At 54.3% G+C, this 13,568-nt stretch overlaps 1 protein-coding gene across 2 annotated transcripts; it reads left to right on the top strand.

Annotated features, from left to right (window-relative positions):
• The first annotated feature begins 207 nt into the window (after positions 1–207).
• VPS4A (vacuolar protein sorting 4 homolog A) lies at positions 208–13,422 on the top strand. 2 transcript variants are annotated; one of them, XM_088830002.1, is made up of 11 exons: positions 208–420; positions 4,236–4,347; positions 4,448–4,595; positions 5,817–5,875; positions 5,992–6,111; positions 6,615–6,771; positions 7,303–7,451; positions 7,795–7,876; positions 8,094–8,313; positions 9,321–9,461; positions 10,152–13,422. In XM_088830002.1, the coding sequence occupies exons 1-11, from the start codon at positions 400–402 to the stop codon at positions 10,251–10,253; spliced, it is 1,311 nt and encodes a 436-aa protein (XP_088686128.1). In that variant the 5' UTR covers positions 208–399; the 3' UTR covers positions 10,254–13,422. The 2 variants fall into 2 exon arrangements, with proteins under 2 accessions (XP_088686128.1, XP_055268404.1); XM_055412429.2 differs by having other exon boundaries at positions 210–420; positions 5,814–5,875.
• Positions 13,423–13,568: the final 146 nt, after the last annotated feature.

Genomic DNA, 13,568 nt, shown 5'->3' with positions numbered 1-13,568 from the left:
AAAAAACCTGCCCAATAGATTATGTGTTATTACAAGTGGGATGCAGGACTGGATGATTTCATTCCTGTCCGATTCCGGCCCCGCCCCCTAGGAGGGGCCAGTCCCGCCCCGCCCCCGCCCCGCCCCTTTGCTCACGCCCTGGTCCCACCGCCCCGGCTGAGCGCGGCGGCCTGCAGTGCCGGCCGTGGCCGCCGGGGGCAGCCGCGCGGCTCTGGCCCGACCGCTCTGGGCTGCCCTCCTCGCTCGCCCTCGGACTCCGCTCCGGCTGCGAGCGGCCGCCCTGCCCCTGCCCAGCGCCGACCCACCGGGCTCTCCGCGCCGGACCAGCTCCTCGGCTCCCGGGGCAGGACCGAGGCCGCAAGCAACGCCGCGGGGTGTGGGGCGGACCCAGGAGATGAAATGACAACGTCAACCCTCCAGGTACCTCGGCGCGGCCCAGCCCGGCTTGCGGAGGCCGAAGGAGGCGCGGCGGGGCCTGCGGGCGGGCGGGCGGGCGGCCTCCTCCTAGCCGCGGCCTCGCGCCGCCGCCCCGTCGCCCTGTGCCCGTTTCTCTTTTCTCGCGCTCTGAAGCGTGGGTCGCTTCGCGTTTAGAATGCTCAGCCCGCTAGGCCGGGCCGAGCCCCGAGGTCACTGTGTGTAGCTGGCGACCCGGGGCTGCCTTGGGGATCAGCCTCACCCGGGCCTCACCAGCGACGCCCGGGAAGCTCGGGCCCGCGGTCGGGCTGCTGGATCTCCCTTCTTCTCCTCCTGCCTCCCTTCGAACAGACCCCCGTTCCTTCCCCGGTCTCCAATTTCCTCTTCTCGGCCTAAGACCCTTCATTCATTCCTTGGATCGCGTCGGGTGGTGCTGGGGTGGCGCCACCTGGATGCATGACTGACCCGTCCTCCAGGTGCTGCTGGTCCTAGCTGGGCCGGAAAACAGGAACGCGCTCTTTTTGTCTCAGACCTGAGTTTGAATGTCGGTTCTGCCACTCACTAGCATGTGACCTTGGGCTTGTTAGCTGATCTTGGAGTCTCGGGTTCCCTGTCAGTGAAATGGGGTAATGCCCTGTAGGGTTGTTGTGATAATGGCTCTAGATCGAGTGATTCAGGTGAAGCATTCTTAACACAGTGTCAGCTACATATTAAGTGCTCATTAAGTGGTGACAGGTACATTGCTTGGGGGAGTTGGGCAAGAGGTCGAGGAAGAAGAGGCATTTGGGTCGGTAGTCAAAGAATGGGGGGATGGCAGTTAGCAGCAGGGATAGTTACTCCAGGTGGAGAGAAAGAGAACAGAGGCATGGAATACAGTGGGTACTAGGCCAGGAATTTGCTGGTGTCCAGAGCCAAACCTTACCAGCTACCAGTGGAAGCTGTTATCACAGGGGTGGACCAACATGGCTTGCAGATCTCACCTTCCCAGGGCTTGTGAGCTAAGAATGCCTTTTCCCTTTTTTTTTTTTTTTAAGGAAAGCTTTATTAAGATATAACTCACATGCCATACAATTCACCCATTTAAAGTGTACAGTTCAATGCTTTTAGTATGTTCAGAGACTTCCCTGATAGCTCAGCTGGTAAAGAATCCCTCTGCAATGCAGGAGACCCCAGTTCAATTCCTGGGTCGGGAAGATCCGCTGGAGAAGGGATAGGCTACCCACTCCAGTACTCTTCGGCTTCCCTTGTAGCTCAGCTGGTAAAGAATCCGCCTGCAATGTGGGAGACCTGGGTTGGATCCCTGGGTTGGGAAGATCCCCTGGAGAAGGGAAAGGCTACCCACTCTGGTATTCTGGCCTGGAGAATTCCATGGGATGGACTGTATAGTCCATGGGGTCACAAAGAGTTGGACATGACTGAGGTACTTTCACAGTATATTCAGAGCTGTGCAGTCATCGCCACAATCACTTTTAGAACACTTTCATCACTCCAGAAAGAAATGCTGCCTCCTTTAGCAGTCACACTTCTCCAGCCCCCAACTGTCTATTTCTCCCAACCCTAGGCAACCACTAATCCATTCTCTGTCCCTAAGCATTTGTCTAATCTGAGCATTTCATATAAATGGAAGTATATATGAATAATATGTGATCCTATGTGATGGGTTCTTTCATTTTTGAAAAAAAAAATTTATTTTATTTTTCACTGTCCTGGGTCTTCATTGTTGTGTGGGTTTTTCTCTAGTTGCAGAGAGCAGGTGCTACTCTGGTTGCAGGGCACAGGCTTCTCTGTTGTCGCAGAGCACAGGCTCTAGGGTGCGAGGGCTTCAGTAGATGTGGCTGCCAGGCTCTAGAGCACTGGCTCATTAGTTGTGGTGCCCATCGCATGTGAGATCTTCCTGGATCAGGGGTCAAACCCCACATCTCCTGCATTGGCAGGTGGATTCCTTAACCACTGAGCCACCAGGGAAGCCCCGGTTTTTACATTTTTAAGTGTCTGGGAAAAGGGATGTTTCATGATATGTGACAGTCATGAAATTTAAATTCCAGTGTCTGTAAAGTTTTATTGGAACCCATCCCTGCTCATTTCGTTTACATATTGTCTCTGGTTGCCTTGGGGCTACACAGGCAGAGTTGAGTAGTTGCAACAGAGATTATACAGCAGGAGAGTCTAAAATATTTACATTCTGGTCTTTTATGGAAAGCTTGCCACCCAAGCATATTTTTGTTATCCTTTTCTTTCATCCTTATCCTCTGCCACACCTGTTACTAGAGATTCCACAGAGCTGACAGTTTTGTCACCTTTCCCTCCTGTTAAGCAAAACCTTTCGACTCTAAATTGCAGCTCAGGCCTCTTGTATGTGAAAAACTATGTATGGTTGCCAGAAACAGTGACTGTGTTCTGAGGTACACTGAGGATCTAGAAAGAGGGAGGGGGTGGGCCTGCTTTGCCACCCAAGAAGCAGAGCATTCCTAGAGTATCGCTCTGAAGCCCCTCTTTCAAAAAAGACCCAAGCAAAGTGTATAGAGTGGAAAAGTGCAAGGACCTGGAGGTGTGTTCTGGAGGTGAGAGTCACTGGTGACAGGAGCACGCCGTTTCAGGTCTGTCTGAAGGGTGGCCTCGTGGAGGACAGTGAACACCTGAAGTTTGTGTTTAAGCTGATCATCCGGGAAGGTTCAGGGCTCCCAGCCGTGATCTGTTTGTAAGGAGTATAGGGAGCTGAGGCTGGAAAACAGTAGCCTTTCCTCATCGCTTCAAGCTGGTGAGCTTGTATAACATCAGCCTGGCCTGACCTGTCCCAGTCTGTTAGTTCTGCAGAACTCTCTGTGTCTTTCTGAGACTTCTAACTTTCAGATGAGAAAGGGCTGCACAAAGGCCCTGGGCCCTGCCAAGAGCTAGTCGGAAGGCTTGTTGTTCGCTGTGTGGCCAGTGGTTTCTGCCTGCCTGCTGTCTAGTGCTGTCTCAGTTTGAGGAGGATAATTCTGGTAGTGCTTCCCAGCTTGGTGAAGCCATGGTTTCTAAAACTGGATGTGTAGGTGTGGGGCAGCTGCCTGAGAGATCCAGCAGGCTTTCAGTTCAGTCCAGAGCACAGGCCTGCAGGATTTAGGAGGCTCACAAAGACACTTGCAGAGTTCTCAGGAGGGTCTGGAAGCTCACTCCCCACCACTGGCAGCACATAGATGCCTTTGAAGTAAGCAGGCACTTTTCTTCCTGGAGATATCCGTGTATTGAGTCATGTGGCTAAGCATCCCTTCCCTAGGAATCAACTTTAGGGAAACTGTCTTCTTTTTTCAGCCTAAAGAAGTGAGTTGGGCTAATACAAAAAAGTAGAGATCCCTTCAATTCCATGTCATAAAACTCTTGGGTTGATGAATGACTTTCCTAGCTGGCTGGGTCCTTTCTGGCCCACAAGGTCAAGGGCAGTTTCTGGCCTCCATGCTGAACAGTGCAGCAATCAGTTGGTTTTGCTGTTTGCCCTGTTGCAGACTCTCAGTCCAGCTCTATTTCTCTTTCCCCCGAAATGGCGAAATAGAAAGTGAACTCCTTTTGAGCCCTAACCTGAGATACTTGATCAGGCTTCCGCTTGACTGAGAAGGCAGTTGCTTTTAACTGTATGAGTGTATTGTGAAGTGGGACAGCTATCTTTTAAAGCTTCCTTTCAAGGCCTTTCTAGTTGATGTTGGACAGTAGGCCAACATAAAGGTCTGCAGCTGATGGATTCCCGGGCCTGGCAATATCTCTTATCAGTGTACTCCTGCTGCCCAGAACCCAGGGGCTTTCTGGATCTCGTGGGAAGCACTGGGTTGTGTGTTTTGCCTTTCCAGAAAGCCATTGATCTGGTGACAAAAGCCACAGAAGAGGATAAAGCCAAGAATTACGAGGAGGCGCTCCGGCTCTACCAGCATGCCGTGGAGTACTTCCTGCATGCTATCAAATGTGAGTCCCCCACAGGGTCCTCCCTAGCCTCAGAGCCCCCGTGAGAGGAGGGCGGGCACACGGAGCTCACAGGGGCCCCTCTGTGGTTCCCCTTCTGCAGATGAAGCACACAGCGACAAGGCCAAGGAGAGCATTCGAGCCAAGTGCATGCAGTACCTGGACCGGGCGGAGAAGCTGAAGGATTACTTACGAAACAAAGAGAAGCATGGCAAGAAGCCAGTCAAGGAGAATCAAAGCGAGAGTAAGGGGTGAGTACGGAGGAGTGGAGGACCCGGCGGGGCCAGTAGCCCCGCGCGCAGGGTCCGGTTCCTGTGTCACTGGCGTCTTGGTGCCATCCTTTGGGGAATTCTACTTGTTATAGAGATGATGCCTGCAGCTGCCTTCACCGAGCCCTTTACAGGAAACATACGTCCGTTGTCTCACTAGATCTGTATGGAAAAGCTGTGGGCAGGGTGGGGAGTCAGCCCTGGACTCTGCAGCCAGACTGTCAGGATCCAGCCTGGCTCTGCCACTTCCTAGTCATGTGACCCTGGACAAGAGCCATGACCCTGCTGGGCCTACAAGTTCCTCATCTGTAGGAGGAGGAAGGTAGTGGGACTTCCCTCCCAGTGTTGCCCTAAGGAGCAAATGAGATGATGCAGGAAAAGCCCGGAGAAGAGAGCTTGGAGCGCAGTAAGGATCAAACAAGTGCCAGCTGTGTTATCAGAAGTTCTCATCTTCACGGGATGGACAGCAGCAGGCTCAGAGAGGTTCAGGGATGCCCACGGTCACAGAGCTGTTACTTGATAGAGTCTGGACCCAGACCTGGGGCCTCTGTTTTGGACTCTAAAGCCAGCGTTCTCTCCACAACTGGTCACCTCAGATCTGTGGTTTGAGCACAAAGGCCAGTGATGTCCTAGAGGTGAAGGGAGGGTGCGCAGCCCAGAGGTGGTGGAATAGGAGAGAGAAAGGTGATGTGTCAGCTCTGCCCCCGACTCCCGAGTGGGGAAGCTCTACTCCTGGGTTGAGAGGACCCACCCAGGGGCCTGGAAGAGTTCTAAGGATGACACATAACTTTTGTCCAGATCGGGCTTGGCCCTGGAGGCACAGCCACATACTGTCCTGCTGTGAGTCCCCGTGAAAGGCCAGGAGCAGCTCCCAGTGCTTGCCCGGCTGCTCTTGAAGTCCAGCCAGAGCACAGGGCCCTCGCCGGCCTTCTTGAGAGCGCACATGTCTCAGTTCTCTGCCCTTCGTGAAGAAGCAAGGGTGGGTGAGGAGAATGTTTCCTGGAGGATCCAGAGGGGATTGCTGACGATGTGCAGCCCCGACATCCTTGGGATGCCTTGTCTGCGGACCTGTCAACCACTGTAGAGCAGGGAAAGTGTCTGTTTAGCACCAGGCTGGCCGTCAGAGCCTGGCCTCGCTCTCTGAGCCTCCTTGCTGGCTGCCTCTCACTCCGGCCTGTCATCTTCTGTCTCCTTTCCCAGCAGCGATAGTGACAGTGAAGGGGATAATCCAGAGAAAAAGAAATTGCAAGAGCAGCTGATGGGTAAGCAGCTTGGGGCCCATGGTGGTGGGAGCCGGGGAGGGAGGTGGTGGCGGGTGGTGGCAGGGACCCCCAGATGGGTTGGGCTCCAGGTTGAAGCCTCTGTCTTGGTCCTGCAGGTGCCGTCGTGATGGAAAAGCCCAACATCCGGTGGAATGATGTGGCCGGGCTGGAGGGAGCCAAGGAGGCCCTCAAAGAAGCTGTCATTTTGCCAATTAAATTCCCGCACTTGTTCACAGGTAAGAGTTAAGTCACTTTAGGCCCCAGTGCACAAAAGTCAGGCTTCTGAGAGCGCCAGCTCATGGCGCCCATGATGCAGGCATCCAGGGGGTAGGTGGCAACTCGGCTCCCTTCACCCCTAGCAGGCGAGGGCCTGGCCCTCCCGAGTGCTCTCCGTCAAGGGAGGGTCCGGGGCCGGCTCACCGCAGTCACCTACTCCTTGGCTTCTCTCCATGTCAGAGACACTTTTGTGACTAGAACTTTGAATCATTCCAGTGTAGGCAGGGTCAGGAACCAGTGCCAGCCAGCGTCACTTTACCAGGTCCTGGGGGTCAGGAGCCAGGGCCAGGACCAAGCTCTCAGCAGGTGATTTAGTTGCCTTGACTCTTTTGCCTCTACGGCAAAGTCGTCTTATAGAGCTTTTTATTCCCGGCCGTATTTACTGTGACTCCGGCCCCTCTGCTTTTTTCTCTCCCTTTCCCCAGTCAGGAAGAAGCTCACTCGAGTTCATTCTTTCTCATAGGCAAGCGCACCCCTTGGCGGGGGATACTGCTCTTCGGACCGCCCGGCACAGGGAAATCCTACCTGGCCAAAGCAGTGGCAACCGAGGCCAACAACTCCACCTTCTTCTCCGTGTCCTCCTCAGACTTGATGTCTAAGTGGCTGGGGGAGAGCGAGAAGTGAGTCCACCACCAGGCTCCGCTCCCACGGCAGCTGCAGTGGCTGCTCGTGGTCTGGCTTCCCTGACCTTGGACTCTCCTCCCAGAGGCTCTGGGAGAGGGGTATCTTGCTAGCTTGTCAGGTGGGACGCAGTCCTGACAGAGCCAGCTGAGACTGGAAGGTCACTTGGGAGCCATGAGTCCACATGAGGGGAAAGGAAAGGCACTCACAGTAACTGGGTTTCAGCTAAGTGTCCTCCGTTGGGGACTTTATACAGTTAACTTATTCCCCACACCGGCTCCCATTTTGCAGATGAGGAGACTGAGGCTGAGAGGAAGGGAAGGAACTGGTCCTTGTCCAGAGCTACTGAACGGGGCTGCCGGGATTCGAGACTGATGCTGAGGCTTGCTCTTCCTCCCAGTGCAGGGCTGCCTGAGGACTTGTTACTACTGTTTTTTCTGTCGACTCAGCCTCTCCAAGGGAAGGGCGAGAGGAGGGTGGTGCCAGGGACCCGGGCTGGGCCAGGATCCCACCCGTGTCTCCCCTTACAGGCTAGTCAAGAACCTGTTCGAGCTGGCCCGGCAGCACAAGCCCTCCATCATCTTCATCGACGAGGTGGATTCGCTCTGCGGATCCCGCAACGAGAATGAGAGCGAGGCTGCCCGCAGGATCAAAACGGAGTTCCTAGTCCAGATGCAGGGTGCGTGCCAGTCCCGGGTCCCCTCCCCACTCCTTGCCCCACCTGAAGCCAGCCCCGGGCTTTGGTATTTAGCTGTGGCTGAATCTGACTGCTCTTACGGTGGAGGGATAGCAGAGAAGCAGGTCTTAGCTCCCTCTCATTGAGGCCTTGGCCGGCCACCTCTCTGCCCTTCCCGAGGTGGGCAGGGCTGTGGGGCTTGTACCCCGGTAAGGCTTGCCAGGGCCCTGCCGGGGGTATCAAGGACAGCTCCCGTTCAGGACACAGAGCCCCCGAGATCCTTCCCCCCCAGGCCCTGCCTGAGCCTGGCAGGGGCTGAGTGGCGTCTGTTTCCCTCTGTCCACAGGGGTGGGGAACAACAATGATGGGACTCTGGTGCTAGGTGCCACAAACATCCCGTGGGTGTTGGACTCGGCCATTAGAAGGAGGTGAGTCTTCCCTGGAGAAGCCCAGGGCCGAGGTCTGTCTCCAGCCGTGGTCAGCCTGCAGCTGGCAGCAGGCATGTAGCTGGACCCTGTTTCTCTGGCGGCTTCTCCGAGTCTGCAGAGCCCTTAGTGAGGCCGGCTTCTGGAGAGCCCCCAAGCCTCTCCGTTGAGACCGTCCCGCCTTCCGCTTTCAAGTCCTGCCGTGTGCTTGGCTCTCTAGGTTTGAAAAGCGAATTTATATCCCATTGCCGGAGGAGGCTGCCCGTGCCCAGATGTTCCGATTGCATCTGGGGAGCACTCCTCACAACCTCACAGATGCCAACATCCACGAGCTGGCCCGGAAGACAGAAGGCTACTCGGGCGCAGACATCAGCGTCATTGTGCGGGACTCCCTCATGCAGCCCGTGAGGAAAGTGCAGTCGGCAACACACTTCAAAAAGGTGAGTGGGCCCACAAGGAGCCGCCTAGAAGGTATCACAGGAAAGGGGATGTTGGCTCTCTGGCTGCTTGGGTGACAGTGCATCTTGGGAGCCGAGGTTAAGTGTGTGGTGGGTTCTTGGCCTTCAGGGGCCAGGACTGTACCTGCTCCCACCACCCCTGCAATGCTGGCTTGAGGGCAACCACCTCAAATTGGGTGGTGCCAGAGGACAGGGTGCCGTGCCCACCGCCTCCGCCACCTGTGTCAGCCCTGTGCTAATGCTTGTGGTCGGCCCTGCTGCGTGTCTGAAAGTGAGGGGCACAAAATGGCACACCCCGAAGAGGAACTGCATTCAGGTGTCTGTCAGGGTCACCGCAGGCACTGCTGCCTCTGCTCTGGGTATTGGGAGACACCTGTGACCACAGCAGACGGAAACCCTTACAGGAGCCTTGTTGCTAGTAGGGGAGATAGACAGCAAAGACTCCTTTCTTAGAGGGTGATGGGGAAAACAGCAAGGGAGGGAGGTCTGGTGTTCTGAGATTTGGAGGGGGTGTGGGTAGGTTGCTGTCTTAATGGATGGGGCACCCTGAGTGAACTGAGTCAGGAGTTGAAGGACGTAAGCGTTGAGTCCAAGGAGATACTTGGGGAAATGTTGCCAATGGAACAGGCAGCCTTCAGTTGGAAAACCACTTTTGACGTCATTGCGTTCATGGTGAGATTTGATGGAGCTGATGAGGAAAGGAAGCTTTCTAGGCCTTTGGGTTACAGATTGTGGTTCTGGGGAACAACAGCTGGAACAGCATGCTGATCGCAAACCTCTGAAATTGGATTTGGAGCCACCCAGACTCCCAGAGCCCAAGAGTTTGAAGGAGCCCATCACTCAGATCACTGCTGATCTAGAAACCCAGGCCTTTGTCCACATCATGCTGTCACCTTCTCCTCAGGGCTCAGAAACCCGAGGTGTCCCACCCCTTCCCCAGATGCCAAGGGGCAGCCCCTCCAGCCATTCCGGCTCCTGTTTGGTTTCAGGTCTGTGGCCCTTCCCGCACCAACCCTAGCATTATGATCGATGACCTCCTGACCCCATGCTCGCCGGGGGACCCAGGAGCCATGGAAATGACTTGGATGGACGTCCCTGGTGACAAACTCCTAGAGCCTGTGGTTTGCATGGTAAGTGGCTGGCTGGGAGAAAGGACTACAGAGAACCCAGGAACCTGGGGGTTTCAGTCCAAGAATAAAATCTGTTCCTCCCCTTCCATGTTCTGTGCTGTTGTGGCTACTCCTAGACAGAATGGTCTTTGGGGCTCTGAGGACCTGGCGCTCCTTATACCAGACTCAGTGGGGACCCAGGATGGAGGCCGTAGTGTTAGAATTGTATCTTCTTCAACAGGAAGAGTAAAGGCCGGGTGAGGACTGCTTCTTTGGTACCTTTGGGGTTGGCCTTCTTACCCAGAAGGAACCAGTACCTGTCTTCAGCACTGTTGATTGGTGCAGTTGCGCAGGCTCACTGTTCCTGGCCTCTCCTTATCTCAGCGTTGCCAGTGGTCTTGCCTGTCCTGTGAGGTGGTGTCAGGCAAGATCACTGGGCCTGGTGTGGTGGGCGCGCACTCACAAGGAGCTTCTCACAGGAGTTAAGCGATAACAGGAACTTAAGTTTCCCTCAACCGGAAGTAGGCTGTCTAGAAATGTTACGGGTTGCCCCAGTAGGCCATCAGACAGAAGCCAGGCAGTGGGAGTTCTGCATTTGGGACTTGGGGGTAACCTCAGAGGTGGGGCTTTTCCTACCCCGGACTGCTTGGGGCTGAGACTGAGCTGGGCTTGGAGCCCGGCCCCCTGACCTGCCTCACCTTCTCTTTGCAGTCAGACATGCTCCGGTCTTTGGCCACCACTCGGCCCACTGTGAATGCAGAAGACCTTCTGAAAGTGAAGAAATTCTCAGAGGACTTTGGACAGGAGAGCTAAAAGCTTCTGCACTTGCCTGATGGTGAAGGTGGGAGGTTGATTGGGGTCAATCCACGGTACTCCCCAGGTCTGTGGCCACACAGAGCTCCAGGGCTTGTCCCAAGGCCGCTGCAGCGTCCCCCTGCTGACCGGCTGTCAGCGGGGGAGCAGGAAGGAAGGGCCTCCCTGCCACGGAGTCGCAGAAGCACATTCGGTACCTGGGAGGTACTGGCTCTTCCTGCTTCCTCCTCCTCCTCTTCCTCTTCTGGATGCTCACCGTCTCCTTGTCCTGCCCCCCTTCCATGGTTTTATTTTAAACCATTCTCTGTTCCCCTAAATTAATGCTGCTTGGATTTTTGACTTGTTTATAAATTTAAAACCTGCCCGGGGCGTCAGGGAGTGGGAGCAGCCCCCGGCCTTGGGGCTAGCGCTGCGGCCCTTCAGAGCGGCTGCCCAGTGCCCCCCGCTGCCCCTCCCTTCCAGATCCAAGTATTGCTCCGTGTGAACAGAATATCTGTTGCCCGGGGTCCCCAGTCCAGACTCTGCCTGTAAGGGCCACGAGTAGAGCCGAGCCATTCGCTTCCTCCGGGCCCTGTGTCCTCCCTGCAGAAGGAGAGGATGGTTTTGTGAGCACAAAGCTGTGTCGATCAGACCGAGGGAACGCAGTCAGGCAGGTATCACTGCTGCCTTTTTTTTTAATCCCTCTGAATGTGAGAACACTGAGCCCAGCCACTGCCCCGGGTCCCTGTCCTGGAAGCGGGCTAATAAACCCTTTTCATTTCTTGAGCCACTTGAGAGTGATCTCATCTTTGACTCCTGCCTGGGGCTCCTTGAAGGCCACACTTGCTTCCCCTGGAAAAACCCTCTGGTCTCTGCTCTTTTCTCTTCAGTGGAGCTGCAAGTCAACAGGAATGCCACCAGCAGCTGCAGTGCCGGGCCTGTTTTCCCATCGCGTTCACGAGACCTTTCTTCCCCCAAGGCCTTGGAAGTGGTGGGTGTGTTTCAGGGACCCGGGCAGTTCTTGTTCAACCTCCAGATGACGAGGCTGCAAGCTGAGAGGCCTGTGGTCCAAACATGGCCTGCAGTTGTGCTTTGGTTTGGTCTGCTGCCAACATTTAAAAGTCAAGAGCTGACAAAAATTGAGATCTCTGGCTTCTGAAGCAGGTTAGGGAAACACTGGCCCTGCATCCAGGATCTGCCTTCGTTGTCAGAAGACTGTGCCCTCCGGCTCACCCTCCCCACCCGGACTGCCTCACTCCTTGGCATTTCCTGTCCAGCCCCTGTGGCTCCTTGAGTTTGTGATTCCTGGCAGTGAGGCAGCCACGGCTCTAGAGCTGGTGGCAGGCCTGGGAGTACTGTCTGAGGGGCAGCAGGAGCAGCTTGGCATCCGGTTGCTCTGGCTTTCCCCCCGTTCCCCAAACCTAGTGTCACTGCTCAGTATCTTCAACCAGAAGGGACCGCGACTGATGAGACGTGGTTGCCTCTTGATGTTGTTAGCGTTGCACCGTGGTGGTTCCTCGATCTGGGTAGGGGTGTCTGCCGAATTGAGCCAGTTTGCTTGGTTCCTTGAAGACTTAGGCGCAGTGCTCCTCTCCAGTGCAGTGGGTCAGCCCCGCTCTTGTTACTTGGAGCGTCAGCAGGCCTGACCTCCAGATGGTGCTGTGCTTGGTCTGGGGAGCTGTGTCACTTGCTGGAGAGTTTCCACATCATGTTCCTGATTAGTTAGTTATTGACCCTCAGCCACCAGTTACCGTTTGAAAATACCATTCAAAAGCTAACTACTGGCCACCCCCTCCCTGGACTGCTTCATGTTAGTCAGTTGTGTTCCGTTACCTTTATTTAAAACGGAAGACCCTTGCCTGTTTTTCAACCTGCTTCCTTCTTGCCACTGCTTGAACACATTGGCAAGTCACAGGGGTTAGCAGAAACTGGAGGGCTGCTGGGGTTCATCGTCACAGTTCTCATCACAGTTGCCCTGCCTTCCCGCTTCTCTCTCTACCCTGTGTGACAGGGCAAACACCTGTCTTGTTCGCTGCTGAGGCTGGCACAGTGGTGGTGCTCAACATGGCTAATAAGTGCAGAGGAACTTCCTTCCCTAAGCGCTTACTCTGAAATTCACTTCCTCCCTACCTGGGGATTCCATTCTTAGCCCTCTGCCTACATTGATTTACACTGTGGAAATTGACTTCTAAAACTTTCATTAGCTCAAGGTGCTGAATCATGTGTATGGTTTTGCAGCTGATCTGTCTGCCCAAGATGGAAGAGAGTTTCTTCCTCGTAAAGGCAAGGATTTGTTGTCTTTGGGTTGTACTGTCTTGGGTTAATTGATCAAATCCATCCTTGTTTATTACAACCATAAATCTCATCTGTTGTCAGCAACAGAATCTCAGGTTTTCCCCAAGGTCCACATTGAGCAGTCATTTACTTTTGGGCCTTAGAAGGAAGCATCCAGCAGATACTACCAATCTGTTTAACAAAGGCATGATGAAGGACTGTTAACCTCAGGGCCTGTAAGGAACCTTCAGAATGTTTTAATGCCATCCTGCAAGGGAGAGGAGGCTCACTGAATCCTAATTTTCCTAAGGAGCCATGTTTTCAGTATAAATGAGAGCTTACTGCAGATTCCGAGAGGGCTGAGTCTGTCCTTACCTCAGGGCAGCGCTAGGCCCTGTTCCTCCCTGAAGTGTGATGGACACAAAGCCAGACTTGGCTGGCTTGATTGGCCTCACACACCCCAGACTTGGCTGTTTAGAGAAAGCACTTGGGGAGGGTGGTCATTCCTGGATCGTTTCATTAACTACTGTTTAAGATAAATTTTCTATACACAGCTTACTGGACTTCTTACTATACCTGTATTTGGATTTTGGAGGACTTCGGTAAGAGTACCTGCATGGCAAAACTCAACATAAAAATGAGTTCCTTCACGTCTTGACAAAGCTCTGACAGAATCTTAAAGCTAAAACCGTGGTCGCGATGCCGCTGGTTTATTTTTTCAGAATAAGTGTGGTGACGAGGAAGCAGATGTTCTGCTTTCTGTTTCTGCCCTGATTGTGACAGGAAAGGGCTCATTGCTCCTCAACTACAGGCAGTCCCCACTTGTTGAAACCACTTTGCACTGCTTCGCTTCTATGAAAGACGTACATTAGTACCTGTTTTCACTAATGGAAAGAAACTTGAAGAGGACTTTTACTTTTACAAAAAAAGGCAAAAGGTAAAACAGCATCCAGCTTCTGTTTTGCAGCAAGCTCTTGCAGAAGCAGTGAGCACTCAGAGCAGCCAGAGTGGCACCACCAATCTCCTTCCCCAGGAGCTACACTCAGCAGCTCTGCATCAAGG

Source organism: Moschus berezovskii, chromosome 22, assembly GCF_049115385.1.
Source record: "Moschus berezovskii isolate FMDL1 chromosome 22, NW_MosBer_1.0, whole genome shotgun sequence".
Taxonomy (NCBI): Eukaryota; Metazoa; Chordata; class Mammalia; order Artiodactyla; family Moschidae; genus Moschus; species Moschus berezovskii.
This window is presented reverse-complemented; position numbering and strand designations above follow the sequence as displayed.

What these genes read in the sequence shown, in the direction of transcription:
- VPS4A (XM_055412429.2), top strand. Translation starts at nt 400, where the DNA reads ATGACAACGTCAACCCTCCAG. An exon ending in AATCAAAGCGAGAGTAAGGG is followed by an intron (nt 4,596 to 5,813) that starts GTGAGTACGGAG and finishes CTCCTTTCCCAG; the next exon opens with CAGCGATAGTGACAGTGAAG. An exon ending in GACTCGGCCATTAGAAGGAG is followed by an intron (nt 7,877 to 8,093) that starts GTGAGTCTTCCC and finishes TTGGCTCTCTAG; the next exon opens with GTTTGAAAAGCGAATTTATA.